The sequence below is a fragment of the Magnolia sinica genome, unplaced genomic scaffold (genome assembly GCF_029962835.1).
Source record: "Magnolia sinica isolate HGM2019 unplaced genomic scaffold, MsV1 ctg335, whole genome shotgun sequence".
NCBI lineage: Eukaryota > Viridiplantae > Streptophyta > Magnoliopsida > Magnoliales > Magnoliaceae > Magnolia > Magnolia sinica.
The window spans coordinates 92,553-117,916 of record NW_026682811.1 but is presented as its reverse complement, the minus strand read 5'-3'; the positions used below and the strand labels follow the sequence as shown (position 1 = coordinate 117,916).

Here is a 25,364-nt window from a genome sequence, read left to right as displayed (position 1 = left end):
TAAGATCCCCACTCCTACCGTTGGTTTACAAACCTCATCCCATTTCATTAGAGATGGAACTTGTGCTTCTCCCCCGACCATTCCGATAAAAAATCCCTTCTTCGCCTTTCCAATGCATTCAAAATGGATTTTGGGCACTTGTAAAGAGACATAAAATAGACCGGAAGATTCAACATAGATGATTTAATCATAACCAACCTCCCACCCATAGATAAGTACATTGACTGCCATTTAGAGATCTTGCTTTCACACCTTTCAATTACTCCATCCCACATGTGCTTCACCGACCTTCCTAAACATAATGGTAGCCCCAAGTATGTTGTTGGAAAAGCAGCATCCCTACACCACCCGAACACTTCTGCAAAAGCCTTCCTAATCATAACGTTAGCCCCAAGTATGTTACTCTCTTTGGAGATGCCTACCCTAAAATCTCACTTTTGGATATATTAATTTTCAAACCTGAAACCACCTCAAAGCTTACTATAATCGACCGGAGATTTTCTACAAAATAAAAATAAAAATCACCCCCCTTACACAATAAGAGTGTGTCATCCGCATACTGTATATGAGAAATCTGAAATTTTGTATTATCCACACCAAAACCTTTTACCAATCCCACCTGAACCCCTCTATGTAACATTTTACTAAGGGCCTCCATCACTGTGACAAAAAGGAAAGGCGACAAAGGATCGCCACGTTGCAATCCATAGGAAGCAGCAAAGAAACCTTTTGGTAAGCCATTCACCAATATGGAGAACTTTGCTGAACTTATACATGTCTGAATCCAAAATCATCATTTTGGGCCACATCCTAACCTGCCCAACATATAATCTAAGAATGACCAATCCACTAGGCAGTAAAACACTTTAACCAGCTCCACTTCTAAAAGGCAATCTACATTCATTTTGCAAAGTGTCCTTTGTTGGGGCTAATACACTGCCGCAAGACAAGCTAAAAAGGGGTTGTTAATGAACCTTACTAGTTGAACTTTCTTGAACAAAGCTTCAGCAAAGCTAATCGCATTGTCAACAAATGGTGTAATATCCACGACAATATTTCCCTTAAGAAAACTACTAAAAGAAAGTCACTAGAGGATCATGCAAGGTGCATTTTCCATGCGGTTGAAGGGGAAGGGAGGAAAGGACTATCGTGAAGATCATGAGACAAGAAAAAGTTCTTGAGGACCCCGTTGATCATAATCAAAATGTTAGCTACTATGGTAGAGAGGCAAATTGCCAGAAAAGTTTAAGCAAAATTAAAGTCACCACTAGCCAAAAACCTCGGATCAACAAAAGGCTAGTTACCATAGAACAAAAAACCCAAGGCTAAAGCTTAGACATTTTGTTTAGATAACTCCACGTGGTCTTGCTTTCTAAAGATTCCAATCAAGGGCCTTGGTTATGGAGAAGTGCTCTTCACCCACATATCTGCATGCTCTCTACTTGGCAAGATTTAGTATTTATGAGACTAGAGCTCCAAGCAAAAACTCCTCTTCTAAAGTAAGTAATGCGAGTAAGCAAGGGGGTTTAAAGAGGATGGAAATGTAACAATTGAATGGCCAGAGACTATCTAGGGAACTCTCGTATCTTCCTACTAGAATGGTTTGGGAACCATTTCTAAAGACCCAAGAGGTCGAGGCGTGTACCTTTTGCCAATTGCTCTAAAGCAGATTGAAAGGGTTAACATCTCGAAATTTTCACGGCCAGAGTTTATACTCGTGCCCGAGAAAACTGGGTGTTAATAATTGTTAGATGCTTTAAAAATCGCAACTTTTTTATTATTATTATTAGATCACATCCAGTTACATTCATGAAGGTAGCCATTCATGAGAATAAAATCGACTGTATTTATTATTTCATTAGAGTAAAAGAATCCAACAAATTATCAAATGCCCTTTTATTACATTATCGATTTCGCAGCGGAAATATAAATAAAACTAAGTCGTAAAACTATCTTCTTATTGGAATCCACCACCAAACAAGCTTCTATCCTTCCACAATTTAATTGGAAGGGAGAGTTTTTTCAAAAAAACCCTAGAAAATAATGAGAAAAATTTCTTCACACAAGAGAGCTCCCCTCTTCTTTTCTTTTCTTTTTTTCCTTCTCAATAACATCACTAGGGTTGGAATTTCACCCCCTTTGTGCTTTTATAATTAAAAATTCGGAATTAAAATCCAGCATAATTACAACTATGTCACTCATTTAGTGAGGCTGTCTATCATCCAAAATAAGAAAACTAAAACATTTATTATCAATCTGAACCATCAAATAACTCCTAAAAATAACAAAAAACATAAATAAAACAATATCATAGTCCAAGGGGCCCAGATCTAAAAGATCAATATCAACCATCAAATAACTCCTAAAAATAACAAAAAAATAAAGAAAGCAATATCATAGTCCAAAGGGCCCAGATCTAAAAGATATGGTGGTCCAATGGCCTAATTGACAAGATCCAGCAGTTGGATCGACACGAAATATAAATCGTATGACTAAAATAATCTCCTAAGCAGCCCACATGCATCATCCCAAGGTGAGATCTTCCTGATGCACGTCTAATGCATGTGGGGTCTTCAAAATGGCCTGGTGAGCCCCATCCGGAACTCGTCTCCCATCCATAAAAAAAAGTTGCGCTAATGTGGGTGGTCGTCTCCGTCTCTAATATATCCAAGTAGGTCCTCTGATGTCCCCATCATTATCCTTTAAGACTTACAATAATTCAAGAGATTCATAAGAGTATTGTAAGGGTTCTGATATGCCTCATACTCCACCACTATGAGAGGTATCAGTATGCGCAACCAATATATATGAATGCATGCCTAGCAAACTGTGTGCGGCTCATCGTACGTAGTAATCATCACAATATGGAATATAATTCATAAAAAACTTGATTTATAAGATTTATAAGGAGTTGATAAGCCTTGCTAGGCTCATCGTACGTAGTAATCATCACAATGTGGAATATAATTCATAAAAAACCTGATTTATAAGATTTATAAGGAGTTGATAAGCCTTGAAAGGATAACTTCGTGCCTAAGGAAAAGCATACCAAAGTGAGGTTTTCATATTTCACACTTGGTTCATATGATGGGTAATCCAAGTTGTTCATATGAAGGGAAATATCCTACCATGACTCCCCATGAGGTTTCTTCACTCGATGGACACCAAAATCAACAATTAAGGGGCTAATTTGTCAATTAGGTCACTTTTACAATGATCTAAAGGCTAAAATTTGACATGTATAATTTATTTATAATACATAGGTGTGATATAAAATTTCACATCAAATAGATCGCGGGAATCATGTGATCTAGAATTCAAGGGTCTAGGTTAATGGCATTTTCGTAATTATTGTTGATATGAGAGTTTTGGGAATCTAATGGTTCTACATGGTTATAGGCACGTTTCTAAGTAATTCTTAGAAAATGACTTGTATCTAAATCACTATGAATAAAGTGTTATTCACCAAATTAATTAGGGAATGTACATATATCAAACCACACAATGGATGGTCAAATGACATTTTAAAATAGGAAAACTTGATGGTTAGGAAGCTGGTCATGTATGTAGGTGGTAGCAGTGTTCGAGTTATTGGTATCGCTACGAGTTTCGCTGGCCGGAGATAAAGATATAATATCGTTATCACCGATAATATCGCCGATAACCGGAAATGGAGGGAAAAATGGGGAAACATGGAAAAAATGGTGGAATTTTTTAGTGAAACTTCAGGACATGCCTAAATACACATATTTACATATTCAGGAATGAAAAATTTGCAAAAAGAATGCATTAAATTAGAAGTTCCATTTAATGGGGGCCAAAAGGCATGCGTTGTCGTAAGAAATTACTCAAATAGTAACCAAAATGAGTTTATATAATACAAATGCAAGCTTACAACAATTAAGACATGTAAAAGTAAATGAATTGAAAAAAATACACATTGCGGTCTACGACAGTGCGGTCCTTATTGTGGGGCCCACCTTGATGTATTTATTCTATATCCATGCCGTTCATCTGTTTTTGTATTTAATTATAGAGTACTAGATAAAAAATGAAACAAATATAGTCTCAGGTGGACAATGCAAAAGGAAATAGTTGTGATTGTACGGTCCACCGTTAAACACTTATTAGGACCCACCGTAATGTGTCCATAATGTTTATTTTCCATCCAACCCATTGAAAAGGTTACATAAATCTGGATGAAGTGAAAAAACAAATATAAGCTTTATACAAAACTTTTGTGGCCCATAATAAAGTTCAGGTGGACCCCACCATAGAAAATAGTGGGGACAGTGACATCCACCGTTCAAAACTTCTTAGGGGCCACAGTAGTTTCCGAAGAAGCTGATATTTTTGTTACTCAGTACGCTCTTATCGTACTGAGTAAACTCTGTTGGGCCCACTGTGAAATCATGTGGTTTATCCACACCGTCCATCCGTTTTTTCAGATCATTTCGAGGGTTGAGCGTAAAATTGAAGTATATCAAAATCTCAAGTAGACCATACCAAAGGAAACAGTGGAAATATTGATTTCCACCGTTGAAACCTTTCTAAGGCCCCAGTGATGTTTATTTGTCATCCAAACTGTTCACAAGATCACACAGACATGGATGAAGGGAAAACATACATATCATCTTGATCTAAAACTTATGTGGGCCCCAAGAACTTTTCAACGGTAGACTTCAATTCACGCTGTTTCAAGTGGTGTGGTCCAGTAGAGCTTCGGAGATGATTAATTTTTATTTTAACGCACTAAAATTATATGATAAAACAGATGGATGGAGTTGATACAACTTATGAATGATGGTGGGCCCCACGGAGTTTACTCAGTACGCAATCCGCTTCCATCCGCGGGACTCAGATTTCCTTCCTGCGCTGCAAGCTCAGGTGGGGTCCACTGTGACGTTTGTGAAAAATCCTCCCCGTCCATCCGTTTTTTGAGTTCATTTTAGGACATGATGCCAAAAATGAGTTGTATCTAAAGCTCAAGTGAGCCTAAAACGTGATAATTAAACATCCACAGTTGAAATATTCGTGGGGCCACAGAAGTTTTGATTCATGCCAATATTTTTGTTTTCAGTTAATCCCAATAGTAATGACGTTATTAACAATATGGATTGCATCTAAACATCACTGTTGAACCCAGGAAGGTTTCAACGGTAGGAATTTTCCTAACCACATTTTCCTTTAGTACGACTCACTTAAGCTTTGGATACGGTTCATTTTTGGCAACATGTCCTAAAATGAAATCACAAAACGGATGGACGGGTAAGATTTCTCACAAACATCACAGTGGGCCCCACCTAAGCTTGCAGCGCAGGAGTACTGGGAAAGGCTTCCGCAAGAAATCGGCGTCCCTAATCCGCGCTGCGAAAACGGATTGGCTACTCCCCCCTACCGTGCTCTATGGGCCCCACCACGAGGTATGTGTTTCTTCCGTGCCGTCCATCTATTTTTATAGATAATTTTATGATATGAAAAAAAAAAAAAAAAACGAGGTATATCCCAATCTCAATTGGACCACATTATAAGAAACAATGTTGAATAAACTTTGACTATTAAAAACTTTTTGGGGGCCATAAAGGTCCAAGAACAACCTGATCTTTGTTTTTTCCCTTCATCTAGGTTTGTATGACCTAATTAACAAATTAGATGTCCAATAAATAGTACAGTGGGCCTTAGGGGGATTTAAATGGTGGATATCCAATCACTACTGTTTTCCCGTAGTGTGGTCCACCTGAGTTTTAGATCTACCTCATTTTTTAGATCAAGCTCTAAAATAATATTTTAAAATTAATGGACAACATGGATACAACAAATGCATCATGGTGGGTCCCATGGAGCACCAACCTGCACCATCAAAGCCCCACAAGCCGATTGCGTACTGAGTAACTCAGTACACTAAGCGTACTGGCTAAACTCTATGGGGTCCACTTTGATTTATGTATTTTATCCACTCCGTCCATCCATTTTAACAGATAATTTTAGGTCTTGAGCCTAAAAACAAAGTATATCCAAACCTCAAGTGGATCACACCGTAGGAAACAGTATGAATTGAACATCTACCGTTGAAAATTTCTCGGGGGCCACAGAAGTTTTGGATCAAACTTCTATTTGTGTTTTCCCTTCATCCATGTCTGTGTGATCTTATGAACAGGTTGGATGAGAAATAAACAGCAATGTGGGCCCTAGAAAGGTTTTAACAGTGGAAATCAGTATTCCAACTGTTTCCAATGGAATGGTCCACTCGATCTTTCGGTACGCTTAAATTTTGGTCTCAACCCCTAAAATAAGATGGAAAAACGGATGGACCGCATGGATAGACCAGGTACATTCTCGGTGGGCCCAATAGAGTGTACTCAGTATGATAAGAGCGTATATAACTATGTACGCAATCCCATTTCACGCCCGCCCAATCCCTAATTTACGTAAAACCTTGAAAATCCCTCTCCCCATCCAGAAATTTCAAATTTTCATCTCCTTCCCACCAATTTCTCTAGATTTTCAACTCGAAAATCCCTCTCCCTCACCCCAAATAAAAAATTTAAAAAAAAAAAAAAACCCTCTATTTTCCAACAAGATCTCGGCCCGCAAGGGGATTTGAGAAGTTGTAGAGAATTTTTCGACGGAAATTTTAAAAAAAAAAATTTGGGGTTGAATCTTAATGAAAATTGTCGATCTGCACTCAAGGTTGTTCATGTCTTCCTCCAAAAAAAAAAAACCCTCTATTTTCCAACAAGATCTTGGCCTACAAGCGGATTCGAGAAGTTGCAAAGGATTTTTCGACCAAAAAAAAAAAGAAATTTTTAGGGTTGAATCTTACCGGAAATTGCCGATCTGCACTCAAGGCTGTGAATTCGCTTCTTCCTCTAGATCCGAGCGAAAAAACAGGTATTTTTTTAATTTTTGAGATTTTATCACCGACAACTACCCCCTTTTATCGATAAAGGGGGTTGTTGGCTACAGTTCCCACCCGTGGTTGGTGGGAACAGCGAAATATCGACGAGATTTTCAAAATACTGACAATCCGATGAGATTATCAGAGAAACCTGGAAGCGATTCGAAAAAATGGAGTTTCGATGTCGCCAGGACAGCAACACCGATATTATCGGCGATATTTCGAAAATATCGCCGACATTTTAAACACTGGGTGGTAGTACGGTCGGTTTTGTAAACGGATGAACACAAGTGGGTTTTTGGAGTGATTAAGAGGTAGAACATGTATACCGTTAGATTCAAGTAACTTGTTCACATGTGTAAGTTTCTCGGATTGTAGTTATGATGGTGGATTAAGCATATTCCTAGGTGGTGAACAAGAGAACGGATCAGAATCTCAATTTGATATATGTACGGGCAGATGCAGATATCAAGTAGTTAGTTTACTATGATCGAGTGGTCCAAACTCAAAGTGGATGATCAGATATTTTTACCTATCGGTGGATAGTTGACTGAATGGTTGGTTATGATGGACAAGTGAGAATACTTGGGTATATAATGATCCTATCTCAAAATCAACGGTCAGATGGCTTGATCTATAGATGGAGATTATTCCCAACGGTCAGATTCGAGTTAGAGAACAGATGTAAGGTTAGGATAGCTAGATTGGTATCGTACACATGTACATAATAAGTTAAATTTTATGATAACACTCGAGAACTTTCAATACTAGGGTATTTAAAAGTTCGGGGTGTTAAAATCTTAGATTGATTCCTTCCTCTTTCTTGAAGCTTAGTTGTTCCTCTTCTCCTTCCTCACAAGGTGCAAACTCTTGGGGAATGGGGGTTTTCTAAGTCTTTTCATGGAAGCAAGGCGAGAGGGAGGGAGTAAAAAGAGGTTGAGAGTCCAAAGGCCCCTTGCAATGAGGCAAAGAGGCTTATTTTATAGAGTTTGGGTGGCCTTTTGGTAATTTATAGAAGGCTTGAAGGATAAAGATCCATGGGGGACATATGGCACAACATCATAGGATCTTGTATGGTTTTTTGATAATTTTGGGAAGTTTGGAGGGTAGGAATCTAAGGGGAGCAACATGGCATTTTCTGATAAAATTTGAGAATAAAAAAGGCTATGAGTAAGGGAAAAAAACGAAATACTGACAAAATTGCATTCGCTAGATGATGATAACTGGCTGCTGACACGTGGTGATGAACATCAGATTTCCACCCACCTCTCTTTTGTGAAAAAAAAAAAAAAGAAGGGGTTGAGGTGTGGCCAGGTTGCATCACAACAGTCCCCATCCCTTTTATTATGTTGGAATTGAATTTTGAAGTCTTGCAGCCCCACTGGCTGGCAATGGTTTTATGGGGCCCCACCCAAAGTCACTACTTTCAGGTGGTTGGCTGGTTGAAACAAGATCCTCACAGTTGATAATCTGCGCAAAAGGGGTATGATGTTGCCAAATATGTCTTCTATGTCATCAGGACGTGGAGTCAGTTGACCATATTTTCATCCATTGTGGTTTTGTTAGGGAAATCTGGGCTAGTGTTTTCGTTGGCTTCAGTACCTTCTGGGTCATGCCTGCCTCCACAGCTGACCTCTTCTGATCCTAGCATTTTGGCAGTCTAGGGAAAAAGGAGCTACCTAGGTGGAGAGTTATGCTTATCGCTGTTTTTTAGGCAATTTGGGAAGAGAAATTCTCGAAGTTATCGTAACGGAAGTAGTTCGGCTCTGGGCTTCATTTGTAAAATTCATCAGTATGGGTGCCTTAATGGCTTCTTTGTATTTTCTTTCTTTCTTTTGCTTATATATTCTCTGCTCTTTTTTACTTTTCTTTTTGCCCTAGTAGCCTGATAAAGCAGCATCTTTTAAGAACAAGAAGTCTTTTTACTTAAAAATTTGGGTAGGTTGGTCTGGTTGGCTTAGATACCTGTGAAGTAGGAGTTGGGGTCGACTGATGCAACCAAATGACCACACAAGTTGGTTGATCTAAGATCTATTCAATCCGACTGTTTTTGTTTTTTTTTTTTTGAACGGTGATAATTTCATTAAAAGGTTGCAGCAAAAAAAAAAAAAAAAAAGAATGAAGGGAAAAAAAACAAGAGGCAACAACACAGCTACCAACCCAACGAATATTGGAAACACCCTATCTGAACCCAAAACCCATTCTTTTACAAAAGATTTACCCCTCCTAAAGACATCTGACGCTTTCCCCTTCTTGTTCTTGAATCATCAATCATTTCTTTCTAACAATAACACCCAAAGCCCCGCCTAAACCACTCATCCTCCATAACCTCTCCTCTGATTTTCCATTACCCCCACCTTGCCAAGATAGCAGAAAATATATCTATTGAGCCCAGGAGCACCCTATTCAACCCGATTGTTAGATTGTCTTGGATGATGATCTGGACCAAATCAACATTATGATGATCAATTGGATCGGATCAATAGTCGACTTGCACTGTGGGGCCCATGGGATCAATCGTATAGTCATCAATTTCATAGAGTTTATTTTTTTAATTAGTTTTTGGGGTAAGATTTAGTCATGATTTAGTTAATAAATTTCTCTTTTGTATTTGGGGCACTAAACAATGTCTAAATGACACGAAATTGGTCCCTTTTGATAGCCTCATGAGTAAGCTTTTAAACTAGTCCAAGATCATGCAATTACGAGGCCGTTTGAGTAAGGGTCCATTTACACAAGGCCCATATGTTACTAACGAGATTCAGTGGTAGTTTGGTCATTTTCTGTTATTAGGGCTTCTCTATTTGTTTTAAGAGTATATAAGTCTTTGTTATGGATGTGTAATGCATTATTATGATGATTAATATGATGATTTGAAATAACATTTCTTTGGTGTTTCTTTGATTCAGTAGAGACTTGGAGAGGGGTTATGTGATCTCTAACATCCGTCAAGAGGATTGTTGGGTTTAGTCCCACAATATTGTTCTTCTTATCTTTGCTCCATTTGCATCCCACCCTGGATTATTGTTCAAATTATCCCCGATATTATCGAAATATCTCTGATATTATCTCTATCTCTATCTTAGAGATACTGGTAACACCGGTAATATAAAAAAATTTCAGGTAGTGGCAATGTATCACCAATATTTTCAACTATGTAAATTCTAGGTGTCGCTTGTATTGCCAATGTATCGATATCTCCAATGTATTGCCGATATTTTTTACTGTGCATATTCTACGTGTTGCTTGTATCGCCAGTGTATCAGTGATATTTCAATAATATCGCCAATGTATCGATGTCGCCAAAAAAAAAAAAATTTTTTAAAAATTCCATTTCAAATTTTTTATGGCCAATATCGAGACCACATTCTTTCGTCTCCTTTTCAATTGTCGATGATTTCTCATTGAAATATGGTATGTTTTCAATATTATGAAATACTGATGGATGTTTGGATGGAAGGTAGAGAATGGTTGGATGGATAGATGAGATTGATGGGATGGTTGGACTAATTTCTTACAATAACACATGCTTTTAAGCCCCCCATTAAATGGAAACTTATTATATATGCATTCCTTTTATAATTTTTTATTCCTAAATATTCAAATATGTGTATTTTAGCATCTCCTGAAGTTTCACTTTCACTGAAACTTTCCACCGTTTTCCCATGTTTCCCCGCATTTCCGGTAATCGGTAATATTATCAACGATATCAATATTGTTTCTATATCCTCGGCCAGCGAAATTTGTAGCGATACCGATACTTCAAAGACCGGATTTACATCACAGACCCTCCTTATCCAAACTGATTAGATGGTTTCAGTGACCCTTAGAGTCATCTGGGGTGTCTACAACTATCAATATGCACCAATGCAACATCCATTAATCCCCAAGACACTGAAGCCAACTAATTCCAGCACCCACCAGATTGAGTAAAAGGAGAAACCATTCAAAACTCACTCTCAAATAGTCAATAGTCTCTTTCACCACAACCCCATCCTAAATCTGTCTACAAACCCACTATGGGAGTAATGAATGAAGCATCCATCAATTCTCGCAAATGCCCAACCAAGACCATATTGGGTATCAAGAGTTACCATGTCCATTGTAATAGAGATCCTAACTACAAGATTAATGATCAAAGAATCCATGGCTTCTGGGTTGTATCAAATGTAAAACTCGTCTCGTCCATGACCAGTACAAGGTTGGATTAAAAAATTTCCACCCAAACTCAAATCAAAGCCATGGCCAAACCGTCACATCCAAGCACCTTATCCTAATGGAAGCTAAAGCTGTCTCTTTGACCTCTCGAACAGTGAAAAAACTACTCCTTACACCCTGCATCTTGCATAACTGGGAAGCTAGGCAATCACTCCAAAACAGTATAACTTAGAGAAGAAGCGTATGATTGCTACCTTTATCCACTCCTTTTATGAAAAAAAAAAAAAAAAAAACCATAAGTCAAAATTGCCTCACACTTTCTTTATGGAGTCAACTCAAGATTATAAGAACCACTTATCAAGGTACTGATGATCAGGACATTGGCATCTTCCCCAAAGTGCTTGGACAATGAGCTACTGAGCTTCACTTCCTCACTAGCAAGCATAGAACAACATGTTGGTCCGCTAGTTAAAGGAAAAAGATAAATGCAGTACTGACATGTATCTATTTTACTCTATGGTAATGTGATGGTAATTTCACTACATATATGGAATTTGTTCCTAGCACATGGTAAGGTGATTTTCACTAGTAGTATGAGAGAATGTGTTCATTAACAGCTTATAGACACACTCATTCTCAAGATAAGCTATTGAGATTCACTTCCTCACTAGCAAGCATAGAACAACATGTTGGTCCTCAAGTTAAAGGAAACAGATAAATACAATACTGACGTGTACCTATTTCACTCAGTGGTGATGTGGTGGTAATTCCCTACATATATGGAAATTGTTCCTAAGCACATGGTAATGTGATTTTCACAAGTAGGATAAGAGAATGTGTTTATTAACAGCTTATAGACACACTCTTTCTTAAGGGTTCAATTGTCCTTAAATTATCAATCTTCCCATAACTCTTTTCTAACCACCAATGTAAAGATATCCATGCAAAGTATTAAAAAAATCATATGACAGACAAAAAGTAAAGGCTTAGCTGTGCACTAGAAGTATGCAAAAAGGATCTTCTCCATACCCTCCATCAACAATTTCATCAAGGCATAACAGGATGAGATCTAAATTCTCCAGCGCACTTCTTTTGTCAGTGTGGTCCCTGGACAAGGGCATGCACAAAAAATAGCATAGACATATTAAGTCTCAAGATTTGAATTAAGATTTCAGTGATGAAAGAACACAAAAAGCTGAATGTATGATTGGCAAGACCTGAGGAGGAGGCCAACTGCATCAAAAAATCCCTGAAGAACTGTAGCTAAGATGAGTTCATTTTCATCATCGCCCCCGGTAACAAAAAAATGCAGGTCCTGGATGAACTTATAGACAACAATATAATTTTCGAACATCGCTATCTCCGCTGAAAATGGCGATAACCATCACAGTCAACAACGTACAAATAATGATAAAGTCTTAGCCATTTTCCATGCAACTAATAGAAAACATACCAGGAGCTTGTAGCTATTATTTCAAAGTTTTCAATTAAGACTTCTAGACATTAATGGAAGACCATAAGCAAAACCCATCAATGCTTAATATGACATTATATAACTACACAAGGTTTGCTAGCCCCAAATGCACACCCCACACACAACTCTGGTAAAAAACTCAGATTGAGTCAGCCATAAGGTAGGCCACGCATGAACAAAAACAATGACTGTCTGAAACAACTTGTGTTTATCAACAGTCCACCTAATACTTAACCGGATTGACGCTTCAATCACTTGATCCATGCATTATTTTCCACCTGATACACAGCTCCAGTGTTTGAAATATCAGTATCGCACAATGTATCGCACCCTTGGGATACAGATACGTATTGGTTATCGAATGGGATATATCGTTTGTATCGCATAATTTATCGCACTTTTTGAGAAACATGGGGAAACATTGGGAAAATGGTTGAATTTTTCAATGAAACTTCAGGGAAAAAAGACTTTAATACACACTTCTAAATCATAAAATCTTAAAAAAGAAGTGCACATAATAGGTTTCCTTTGTATAGGGTCTAAGCTATGCGTTGTCATATTGAACTCAGACAACTATATTCGGTATCCACCCCATCCATCTGTTTTTCCATATCATTTTAGGACATTATCCAAAAATTGAAGCAGATCCAATAATTAGGTAGACCATACCATAGGTAACAATGGTGATTGACCATTAGTGGGCCACAAAAGTTTTGGATCAAGCTGATAATTGTTTTTTCTCTTCATTCAAACTTATGTGAAGTTATCAGCGGAATGGATGCCTAATAAAATATGGGAAAATTTAAGGTGCACCTTAAGAAGTTTTTAATGGTAACATGTTCAACTAATACTGTTTCCTTGAGTATAGTCCACCTGATAATTGGATCTTCTTAATTATTAGGATCATGTTGTAAAATGATCTGAAAATACAGATGGATGGAGTGGACACAGAATATACACGTCAAGTTGGGGCCCACGGTACGGTTGTATAGTCTTGGGTGAGGCGGGGTCTCACCTAATCCACTCCTATAGTACCGAGTTAACTTATTGGGTCCACCATAAATGTACATGGTTTATCCATGCAGTCCATCTGTTTTTCGGCTCATTTTAGGGGTTGAGCGCAAATTTGAAACATATCCAAAGGTCAAGTGGACCATACCGCAGGAAACAATAAGAATAATGATTTGCACCGTTGAAACCTCCCTTAGGGCCTACAGTGATGTTTATTTTTCATCCAACCTATTCATAAGATCACAAAGATATGGATAAAGGAAAAGAACAAATATCAGCTTGATCCAAAACTTCTTTGGCTCCCAAGGATTTTTTTAATGGTAGATGTTTAATTCGCACCATTTTCTGTGGTGTGGTCCACTTGAGCTTTGGATATCTTCATTTTTTGGGCTAAAAATCATAAAATTATATGGTAAAATGGATGGATGGAGTGGATAAAATACATGAATTATGGTGGGCCCCACAGAGTTTATGTAGTACACTACTCACTACGCCTGCTTCCTACCACGAAGACGGCAGTGGCGCTCCTGCAACTCGAGTGGTACCAACGGTTCAAAGTTACATGGCCCCACAATAATGTATTTATTATATCTACACCGTTCATGAATTTGGAGAGATCATTTTAGATCATGAGCCCAAAAATGAGCCATATTCAAAGCTCAACTGGACCACACCACAAATAGCAGTGGGGCTGATTCTCACAGTTAAAATATTCGTAGGGCCCACTATAATGTTTATTTTCCATCCAATTTGTTCATTAGGTCACACAGACCTGGATGAAGAGGAAAAACAAATATCATATTGATCCAAAACTCCTGTGACCCCAAAAGGGTTTCAATGGTAAACGTTTAATCTCCCACTCCTGTTTGCAGTGTGGTCCACTTGATCTTTGGATCTGTCTTATTTTTCGGCTCAAGCCTTACGACGAGCTTGCCAAATGGACGAATGGTTTGGATATAACATATACCTTATGATGGGACCCACCGAACTTGGTGACGTCAACACACCAGTCAACTCGGTGGTGTGCGATACACCTGCCACCTCAATTTCCGTAAAAAAAGGGGTCAGACGCCTTTTTTTTTGGAAGCTGAGAGGGTTCCGGGAACCCTAAAATCTCTCCAAAATCTCACAGATCTTCGGATTTTGGCGAGGATTTCTCCGGATTTTAGCAAGGATTTCGCCAGATTTCGCCCAAATACTTGAATTTCTCCAGATTTCGATGGATTTCTCTTCCAAATCGGAGATTTTGTTTACACCAACCTACGGACGACGCTTTGATTCGAATGGCCCACCAAAGGGAAGCTTCCGATCATAAAAATCTCTTGTACAGGTATCGAAATCCACTTGTTGAAAGTTTCTCTATATATTTTTTTAATTTTTCCATTCTTTTTTTTTTTTTGATAATGACACTATCCCGAACGATATTTGGTGGTTTTTTTTTTTTTTACTTTGTATCTTTTGACGATAAATTGTGCGATATCAACGATATATCGTGCAATATTTGGATTTTGGGATTTTTTTTATCTTCCGGGGGTTATCGCGCGGGTTTCGTCTCGCCGGGGGGCGATAACGATAATATCGGCCCATATATCGGCCGATAGTATCGATATTTCGAACACTGCACAACTCAGACATCCTGCATGCTTGCCAAGTTGGCAAGTGTAGCACATGTAGAGGTGCATCTAGAGGGAAGCATGGGGGGTAGCTGATGCAACCAAATCGAATAATAAGAATATCGATTTGGATTTTTGGATAGATACCTTTTTGTTGAAGATCAAACCATTAATTTTCTTCATGGATGCAACAAAAAGATAAAAATAAGGATTATAGATTAATATACACCAATCTACCAAGCGTGATGCAAGTAATCACAATCAATCCCCTCCCTCCTTACATGTATATATATTCTTTCTTGGGAAAAGGTTCTATGCGGTTGAGCACATGGGAACTTCCCATGAGGTTGAGCTGTGTGGGCCCCATCATGATGTATGTCGAACATCAACACCGTGCATTTGATGGGCCCCCTTTAAATTAAGGGATATCCCAAAAATCAGCCGTATACAGAACTCAGGTGGGCCATACCATCTACAATCATGTGAAGACATGGCTAAAACATATAAAAGCACTTTGTGGGGCCCACCTGAAATTTGGATGGGTCTGAAACTTGGCCTGACCCCTCATCCAAGTGGGACACACATAATGGATCGGCTGGATTTGTGAACCAGTTCTCAGTGGACCCAACAAATGATTATGAATGTTTTAATGGAGGGTAACCCCTCTCAACTTTTGCATGTGGTGTGGCCCACAAAAGTCACGGATTGACTTGATTTTTAAGACCTAGGCCCACCATGGAATGGTGCATCTGACTGATGGGGTAGATGTTCGACACGCATCACGGTGGGCCCACACAGCTCGACCTCATGGGAAGTTCCCATGAGCTCGACCGCATAGAACCTTTTCCCTTCTTTCTTAAAGCAATAGAAAATCCTATATAATCATATCTATCTATTTACTTCTCATCCTAACCATCTATTTACACAATATAAAAAATAAGTAAAATATCCTTGAATCCTATCATAACCCTAAAGGGCCTATGTGACTTGGTTGTGGCTCACTCAAATGGTATCAAAATGGCAAGATCTTCGGCTTGTTTGAAAGCTAACCCAATAAGCTTTCAAATGGATCAATTTCATGTCATCTAGACATCGTTCGTTTGATACCCTAAAAGTCGCCCACTAAATATGTGACAAAAATAATAAAGGAAAAATGATTCAACCAAACTCTAAGTGATTAAGTAGACGACTACTAATGCGACCATTGTTCTTCCATCGGATCAATCTAGACCATCAACGTTGTTCAAATATTCAATCTAGACAAGTGGATAGTCTAGATCCTCCTTGATCACGACCCTTGGATGGGTTTGATCTTTCATTGGCTAGCTTGGGTAGCCTGGGTGCTTCAGTAGCACCTTGAACTACACGGGCATGGATTTTGTGCAAAGTCATGATAATGCAGGTATAAAAATTACATATGGTAAAGCAGTACGAGCATCTTTGAGAAGAATTACAAGCTAAAGTTTCATAGTAAAAACATGTCTAAAACATTTTCATCAAGCACACATTTTGAACCAATTGGAACCGAGGAGAATCTTGACCTTTTTGGAATTTTCATCTGAAATTATCTGAATCTGAAAAAGGTCTGACATTTGATTTCTCCAAAACATTCAGGGCTAAAGTGGAAACATGTTAAAGGGTCGTCATCAATCAGTTTGATTTATCTACTGATCGAAAAGAAATGCCTAGGGCTAATCCTATCGATTTGATCAGTGCCACTAGAATTTATACAAGCCCACAATATATAAAGATCATGCACAAGTAAAATGCGAAACATATACAGGAAGAAGGCTCCTTGACGATCAAACATTATAATTTAGTGCTTATATTACCATGAAACAGTTTCTTTATAGTGTAAAGCACAAATAATATTCACCAAACCATATGGCTGAAACTTCTTTTTTTTTTTGCCACTAAAAACCAATTAAACAGCCTTGGAGATTGAATACTTGAGTATTGTATAGCGATAAGAGAAGGCCATCAAATTCAAGAAATTGAGTTTAAGGATATACTTTTCCAAGAGAACACCAACCTAGAGAAGTAGATTCAAATGAGGATAAATGACTACTGCCCCTGGGGGTGTTCGCCAGGGAATCAAAAGCACGATCAGAGCCCTTGCGGACCTTTCGTGTTCAAAAGGCACATTTCAATTTACTCAAAGCAAGATGCCTTAAATAGAAATGGGACCTCAGATAGGAATAAAGGCACATTTCAATTTACTCAAAGCAAGATGCCTTAAATAGAAATGGGACCTCAGATAGGAATAATTGGAGAAACAGGTAAAGCCGATGCCTAGATAGCTGGGGCAAGGTTATGATGATGATGCAGATGCCATATTCATAAAGAATGCATTCGGTGACCAGCATCTGCTTTGACGGCAAGATTAACTGAAGTTATCTTGAAGAATGGCCTTCAGGTTGTCCTGGTCAACAACACTGCTCAAGTTCACATATCTTTACCAAGACAAGGCATTGCATGTTTATAGAAAAAATAAATATGATTCAGAAGAAGAAAGAATTATCAGTATCAGTAGCAAAATTTAAAGGCATACTAGAAAATACATGACATCTGGAACTGAGCTTCTAAATTTCATTATGTTGGAATGTAAGATTATGCTACAACCAAATCGAAACATATGGACAAACATCCCTTTTGCTAATCTAACAAATGCTACTTGTATCATATAAGCATGCTCATTTCACAATGTGCATGCAAAAAACTGCAAACCTCCACACATGATTCAGTTGTCTATATAAAGTCAGTGCCTCTATGAACTAACAAAGCAAAGTGGCAGTCCATTCAAAAGCAATACACATACAACTTATTTTAATCTGCCAATGATAGCATGACTCAAGCAAAATGAAATGACTAAAATAATGCAAAGAAATGTCATTGAACAATCTAAATTGCTCAAAATAGAGAACTAGAAACGCATGCATGTTACCTTCAGTCCGTGCATTTGTCTTTTGAGTTTTAGTAAACACTGATTTCTCAAAAGCTAACTTTGAACTTATTGTTGGCCAGTCGTCAGAATAGTACTTGACAGCTACACGTTTCCCTTCGGAATCCAAAAGAAGAATGTTTTTTATTGTAGGACAAGAATCCTGAATAACACAAGAGCATTAAAAAATTAAGGGATATACATACATGCATATAAAGTGTCTCAAATTACATGTACGAAATTGGGGAAATTTACAATTTTTAAATGATTATGGTGTCATCTAGGTAATTTGGACACTGTGTGCTTTGGAAATGGTGGCTTTCAAAAGTCAGAGCCGACACATATCCGCATGCACAAAGATTTAAAATAGTAAAGTATTATACTTTATAAGCTCTGCCAATGTGAGTATACTTTATTAAACTCTCCCAACGTGAGTTTTTGCGCACATTACCAGTCCTAATCCCAAATAAAGGAAAGTTGTCCTCACATAGGTAGCCGCCGTAAAACTTTTCTCATATCCTTTTCTCAAGAATTCTAACACGACATTTCAAGGTCAGGCTAAGGTGTTCCCTGAAGGCGTCACACTACACCAAAACTCGAGTGCAGTGAGAAATGGGTGACAGTTGGCAAGGGCACTAATGAGATCGGGAATATGATCTTGGGAGCATAAATGAGAACGGGGATGCTATCCTTGATTTTGCTATGGCATAAAAAACTTGCAACCGTAAAACAAACTTTAAAAAGAAAGATGAATATATGATGAACATTCAAAAGGTGATCATATAAAATCAGATGGACTTCATTTCACTTAGAAAGATAGAATGATCACTTTATAAAGAATGCAAGGTAATACCAGGAGAGGGTTTAACCACAATAGGTGTCCAAGAAGAAGTAGGTGTCCAAGAAGAAGATGGTAGAATTTAAAAGAAGAAATATTATTGTCATTTGGGAATAAACAGATGAAAGAAAGAAAGCAGATGGTAGAATTTAAAAGAAGAAATAGTATTGTTATTTGGGAATAAACGGATGAAAGAGAGAAAGCAGATGGTAGAATTTAAAAGAAGAAATAGTATTGTTATTTGGGAATAAACTGATGAAAGAGAGAGCAGAGTGTTGAGGAAGAAGCTAATATCATATGGAATGATATGGCTGAGTGCATTAAGAAAGTGAAAAAAGAAGTTTTTGAGTATCTGGAAGGAAAAGCCATTCTTATAAGGAACCTTAGTGGTTGCATGAGGACATCCAAAAGGCTAATGGATCATGTTACAAGGCTTGGCAACAGACTAGAAATGAGGAATATTTACATATCTTGATGAAATGTAAATATTCCCCTCTCTTGGCAACAGACTAGAAATGAGGAATATTTACATATCTTGATGAAATGTAAATATTCCCCTCTCCCCCCACTGCCACCCTAGTTACATGTGGGACCCACCATTTTGGCAACTAAAAACATCAATCTGATGCCTTCACTAACGAAGGATTCGGTCAAGTGCAGGAAAAATCATCTTTTTCACTCGTCCCTTTATGGAGCCTAGAACCTGCCTTTTTACTTGCCCATTTATGCAAAGAGACAAAGTGGTCTTTTCAAAAGTCAGATAATGGCATTACTCTTTTCCATCATAAAAAAGAAACCTAAGGGTCTAGTTTGTACATATACAATAAAAGGAAGGGTTTTTTTTTTTTTGATGTGCAAAACTGGGGAGGTTTTTTACAGTATAGGAAAAAGGAGACCATATGCAAAAAACTCTAAGATTAAATACAATACTTTAATTAAAATTATTAGAATTTCTATACACATGAGCAATAAATATGTATATAAGTAATCAAATTATGAGTTGGTATCATTCTTTGGCTCCCGCAAATCCTTCCTTTTCAAGTAATAATTGTATAAATCGACCCCTCTTTGCCAAAAAATTCGGGTTTAATACCTTTTCAACTAAAAAATGGAGAAACAAAACAACTATAAATTCATATTTGTATATATAATATATTATATATAAATAGGATTAAATAGAAAACTTTAATTGAAATTGTTAGAATTTCTATATGCATGAGCTATGATGTATACAAGTTATAAAATAGTGAACTGATTTTTTTTTAAGACACAAGGTGTCCTTGCCCCTTTTGAGGTGAGACTATTTCCTGCGGATACACGCAATCACCCACAACAACGTGTATCAGGTAATACCGAGGAGGGTAGTCGAACCCACACCTGTAGGGAGCAAACCCACAGTGAAGGCTGCTCACCCAAACCTCGTTGGGTAAATAGTGAACTGATTTGATTCTTTATCTATCTCAAATCCTTCCTTTTCAATTAATCCCTATGTAAATTGATCTATATTTGCTAAAATTTTCCAACTCAATTCTATCAATATATGCCCCCCCCCCCCCACAAAAAAAAAAAAAAAAAACATAGTTTTAAATGTAGAAGAAATTATATCATCATCATCTGGCCTTATCCCAACTAGTTGTGGTCAGCTACATGAATCGTTTTCTCCTCGGATTCATGATGAAAATTATGGCAAAAGTTTGACACCGGCTGCCCACCTTACACAACCCTCCTTTATCCAGGCTTGAGACAGGCAATTACGGCACAAATCTTCTACAGGCACTATGTCATAGACTCTTACATAAGTTGAGTACTCTAAAAAGATATTCGTAAATTTCTAAAAGATGTAAGGAGCCCAAATATGTGTTCTTTTTTTGTTTTGGACATGCATTTGATGTTACCAAACCATTATTTGGTAAGAGTGCTATCAATTGGCCAATGTAAGCTTGACCTACTAAAAGTCGAACAAATGGGCCTTACTCAAACACAAATCAAGTATGATTTGGTGGATTAGGGCCCATTATATATAAATACAACAAAATAAGCGATGGTTTAGACATCCTTTTGATATTTCCTAAAATAGTCCACTATGCTTTGATTCATCAAATCCTACTAAATCTTGTGTTTTTTATTTTGGATTCTCAAAATGGACGTAGATCTAGTTTAAAATTAGTTTCTATGCTTCCTTCCTGGTTGAATGAAGAAAGAAGTGGAAAAACAAGAGATTTCTTTTTTATTTTGAAAAAAGAAGAATATTGAAAATTAAAAAATAATAATAAATAAATAAATAATGGGGCCTTTATGGCCATATCAGCCCCATAACCTTGCAAATACGGTGTGTCAGCTTTTATCAACCAATATTACTAATACGGCCCATCTATTTCATAATGGACCAGTTCACCCCTACTCGCATAATGTGGGTGATCGATACAGTTACCTGATGGCTGATGCAGCTGTAACACAACTGTCATTCAAAATCATGGGTAGCCGATTGTGAAACTTTCACCAATCTACCATTTAAAAGCCTACCCCTAATTGCTGGGACAAAGGTTAGACAATGATGATGATAACAATGGTAGGTAAGCCGTCAAGAATCAAGATCTCAAGATTGAAGCGAAGTGCTCATTCCATTGAACTTGGGACTCAATCTCATTGTTCATTTAGCATCTTCTTTCTAGAAAACCTCCCATGCTTAAGGTGGCGAGTCTACCTGGCAAATCTCTTGCCATATTATTCAGCATGTACTTTCTCTCCATTTATAATTATAATCAGTTTCTGCACCATCAATAAAATAAATCTAATTAAATTTTTGATGTGCTCTCTCACGATCTCGCGGATGTAATAATCCAAAGGATTAGACTGCACATGTGTTAAACACAATTTGCTCAATCACAGAATTCATCCTATATACATGAAGTACATGCACGCACATCTAGACTAACCAAACTGTGGGCCCCATTGTTGATGGAAAAGAAGAAAAACAATACCCAACCTCTATTTTATATGTAATGATGATGATGATCACCATCATCTAAGCCTTATCCCTCCTACTTGGGGTTAGCTACATGAATCATTTTCTGCCATTGGGCCATAGCTTCAATTAGACCATAGGTCCTCAAGTCTTTTCTTACTACCTTCACCCATGTCCTTTTGGGCCTTCCCCTTGCCCTTTTACATCCTTCAACTTGTACCAACTCACTCCTTACCAGCACAGTTCTTGGTCTCCGTTGCACATCACCAAACCATCTAACTCTACTTTCCCTCATCTTAGTACCTATTGGTTCCACTCCTAAATTCCCTTGAATGCATTCATTTCTAATTTTATCCTTGTCTTGCCACTCATCCATCTCAACATCCTCATGTTGGCAACACTCATCCTCATTTGTATGTAATGGTGATACAACACTAAACATGTTCATTGGTATGACCAATGTCTTTCAATGTGAACTGTTTGAACAGTGGATGGAGCAGAGCACAGATATCATACCAATTGAATGGCCTTAGCCATCTGACTGTTGATCATTAACAGAAGAAACTAAATGGTAAGTGATCCACATCCACAGGGCCATATCAGACGGTTCGGATAATCCGATCTATCTAATATATGGGCGAGTTATCATCCATGAACAACAGGGTGACCCATGCAATGGGGACGAATCACCACAATTTAGTACTTTGCAGCATTGCACACTGTCTTCTAGCTGTAATCCAACTCTGACTTTTAGCTTAAAGTTCAGAGCTCATTAAACATTACGGATTTCATACATGAATTCTAAATTCTCTAGCTAACAAAGAAACAATCACTAAACATCACACTTGCTTTAACGGAGATCACACAGACAAGCATATGCAATCACCAAACCTTCATTGCTCCCACAAGCACCAACATAGCAAACACATAACAGATCCATTCTGGTCATCTGGCCAGGTCCTACTGCAAACATGTCCTGGACTGAAATCCAAGCCAGTCTGATCATAAGGGATTGTCTGCCCATGTACATCAAATGCTGACCATACAATGTCTGTCCTCAGTGATCCATGCAATCTCAAATGATGAGCAGGCCCGTCAATTAATGAGGCAGTCAACATGAGAAGTGGGGCCCTACCAGATTAATGTCCCAGATCTGGCAAATCAGTGCACGATTGCACATATGCGGGGCCGCAGCCTGGGTTTTGCGACTGCAGATGCATGACTGCGGCAGCAATTGTCATCTGCAGATCTGATAGAATTCTAAAATGGATCTTGTTTTCATTTTTTTATAGAACGAAAATTCAAACTACAATAGCATGAAAAGATACATAAATATACATAGATCGGATCAGATTGAAGAATAAGGAAAATGGGGAAAGGCGTAAAGGCAGAGAGAAATACCATCTTTGAAGCTTTTTAATACTGAGAAGAAACGGAGAAATTGAGAAGATCGAGATGCGATCCTGCAATTCTACAAACGCCATTAAAGACATCAGATCAGAGACACTCAAAATTCCTAAAACTGAGCCTTTCCGCTTCAAGAACAGCTGATGATAGAGAGCGAGAGAGGGAGAGATTTGCCTTTGAAGGTTAGGGTTTTTGGAGCGAGATCTGTTCTTCGTTGAAAGCACGAAAATGGAAAACGAAAAGAGAACGGAAACGTAGTTATAGTTGCAGGAAGACGGGGAACGAGGAATTACGGAAATGCCCTTATTCAGAGAAAACCAGCTCCGCTTCTCTGAGGACGCGGATTTCCTGCCAAAGCCTTTCGCGCAGATTTCTAGTGAGGCCTACTGCGATGTTTGTGAGAAACCAAATCCGTCCATCCGTTTTTCGACATCATTTTTAAGAGGTGCTACCGAAAATTAGGAGGATCCAAAACTCGAGTGGGCCATAGGAGATGACGCAGTGGTAAAACGAATGCCCACCATTGAAACCTTCCTGGGCTCCACCTTGCTGTTTATATGCCATCTAAACCATTTATAAGGTCATTTTCACTAAGAAAAAGTGAAAACACCAAAAAATTTAGACCGTTAAAAAACTTTATGGCGATATAAATGTTTCAACGGTAGTCACTAAATATCCACGGTTTCCTCTCGTGTGGCCCGCTCGAGTTTTAGATCCTCTTCATTTTTTGCCTCACATCATAAGATAAGATTCAAAGCGGATAAAGGGGTTGGATTTCTCAAAAACATCTAAGTAGGCCCCACACAGAATCCTTGCACATGAACTCTATGCGGAAGGTTTTTCAGGAAATCTAGGTCGGGAAGGGACGCCTTTCTTAGGAAGTTCCCATAGATTCTGGCGGTGGCTACAGATAGATTAAGATGTAATCCGATGCATCTCATGGAGGTGCACGGTTTCTATTAATAACTTGAGAGGAGAACAATCAGCCACTGATTTGGAGGGTTGTTACAAGATATACAAGGTAACTGAATATTGTGAGGCTAATTATAACTGTGTACAATTAGAGCAAGATTATCTAAGGATGCCAGGATATCTCATGGATCACGAGTTGCCTTACGGGGTGGATCCATGAGATATTTTCCATACATGCCATCTACTCTAACACCCCCTTGCAAGTGCAAGGGTTCTGAAAGAACCGAGAGCTTGGACTTGAGAAGAGAGAAACGGGCGGAACTTAACGGTTTAATGAGTACATCAGCAAGTTGGTCTTCAGTGGAGACGAACCGGACATTAAAGGCTCCATTGGCCACATGATCACGGATAAAATGAACGTCGATCTCAACATGTTTCGACCGAATGTGACATACCGGATTGACCGATAGATAAGTTGCTCCAAGGTTATCACAAAGCATTGTAGGAGTAAATAGGGGGAGTCCTAAAGGAGAGACTGAAGCCAGAGAACTTTGGCGGCTACATTGGTAACTCCCTGGTATTCGGCCTCGGTGCCGAATCGTGCCACCGTATATTATTTCTTTGAACTCCAGGAGATAAGATTTTTGCCAAGAAAAACACAATACCCATTAGTGGATTTTCGATCATCAATAGATCTGGCCCAGTCTGCATCAGTATAGGCTGTAAGACCTAATTTGGACTGAGTGGAGAAATAGAGACCACGTGTAATAGTAGATTTGAGATAACGAAGAATCCTCTTGACCGAGAACCAATGATCCTCTGTAGGAGATTGCATGAACTGGGAAACCTTATTGACGGAGAAGGCAATGTCTGGTCGAGTGAAACTGAGGTATTAGAGGGCCCCAATAGTACTTCGAAAGAGAAAAGGATTAGATAAGGGAGAACCTCCAAACTTTGATAGCTTGCAGGACGTGGCCATGGGAGAGTTGACAGGCTTCACACCATCCATCTTGAGTTTGAGTAAGAGATCGCGAATATACTTTTGCTGAGATAAAAACGTACCATCCGGAGTACGATGACTCTCGACTCCCAAGAAATAGTGAAGTGGGCCCAAGTCTTTTACGGAAAACTCTAGGCCAAGATCCCT

General features: G+C 38.3%; 1 protein-coding gene across 1 annotated transcript in view; it reads right to left on the bottom strand.

Annotated features, from left to right (window-relative positions):
* LOC131236232 (coatomer subunit zeta-1-like) overlaps positions 1–23,638 on the bottom strand; it is a 28,357-nt gene extending 4,719 nt beyond the window's left edge. The window contains exons 1-5 of the mRNA XM_058233364.1: positions 23,480–23,638; positions 23,300–23,369; positions 18,099–18,258; positions 12,274–12,421; positions 12,086–12,163 (exon numbers count right to left, since the gene is read on the bottom strand). Coding sequence (XP_058089347.1) covers positions 12,086–12,163; positions 12,274–12,421; positions 18,099–18,258; positions 23,300–23,302 — 389 coding nt within the window. The 5' untranslated portion in view covers positions 23,303–23,369; positions 23,480–23,638. The remainder of the gene's footprint in view (positions 1–12,085; positions 12,164–12,273; positions 12,422–18,098; positions 18,259–23,299; positions 23,370–23,479) is intronic.
* Positions 23,639–25,364: the final 1,726 nt, after the last annotated feature.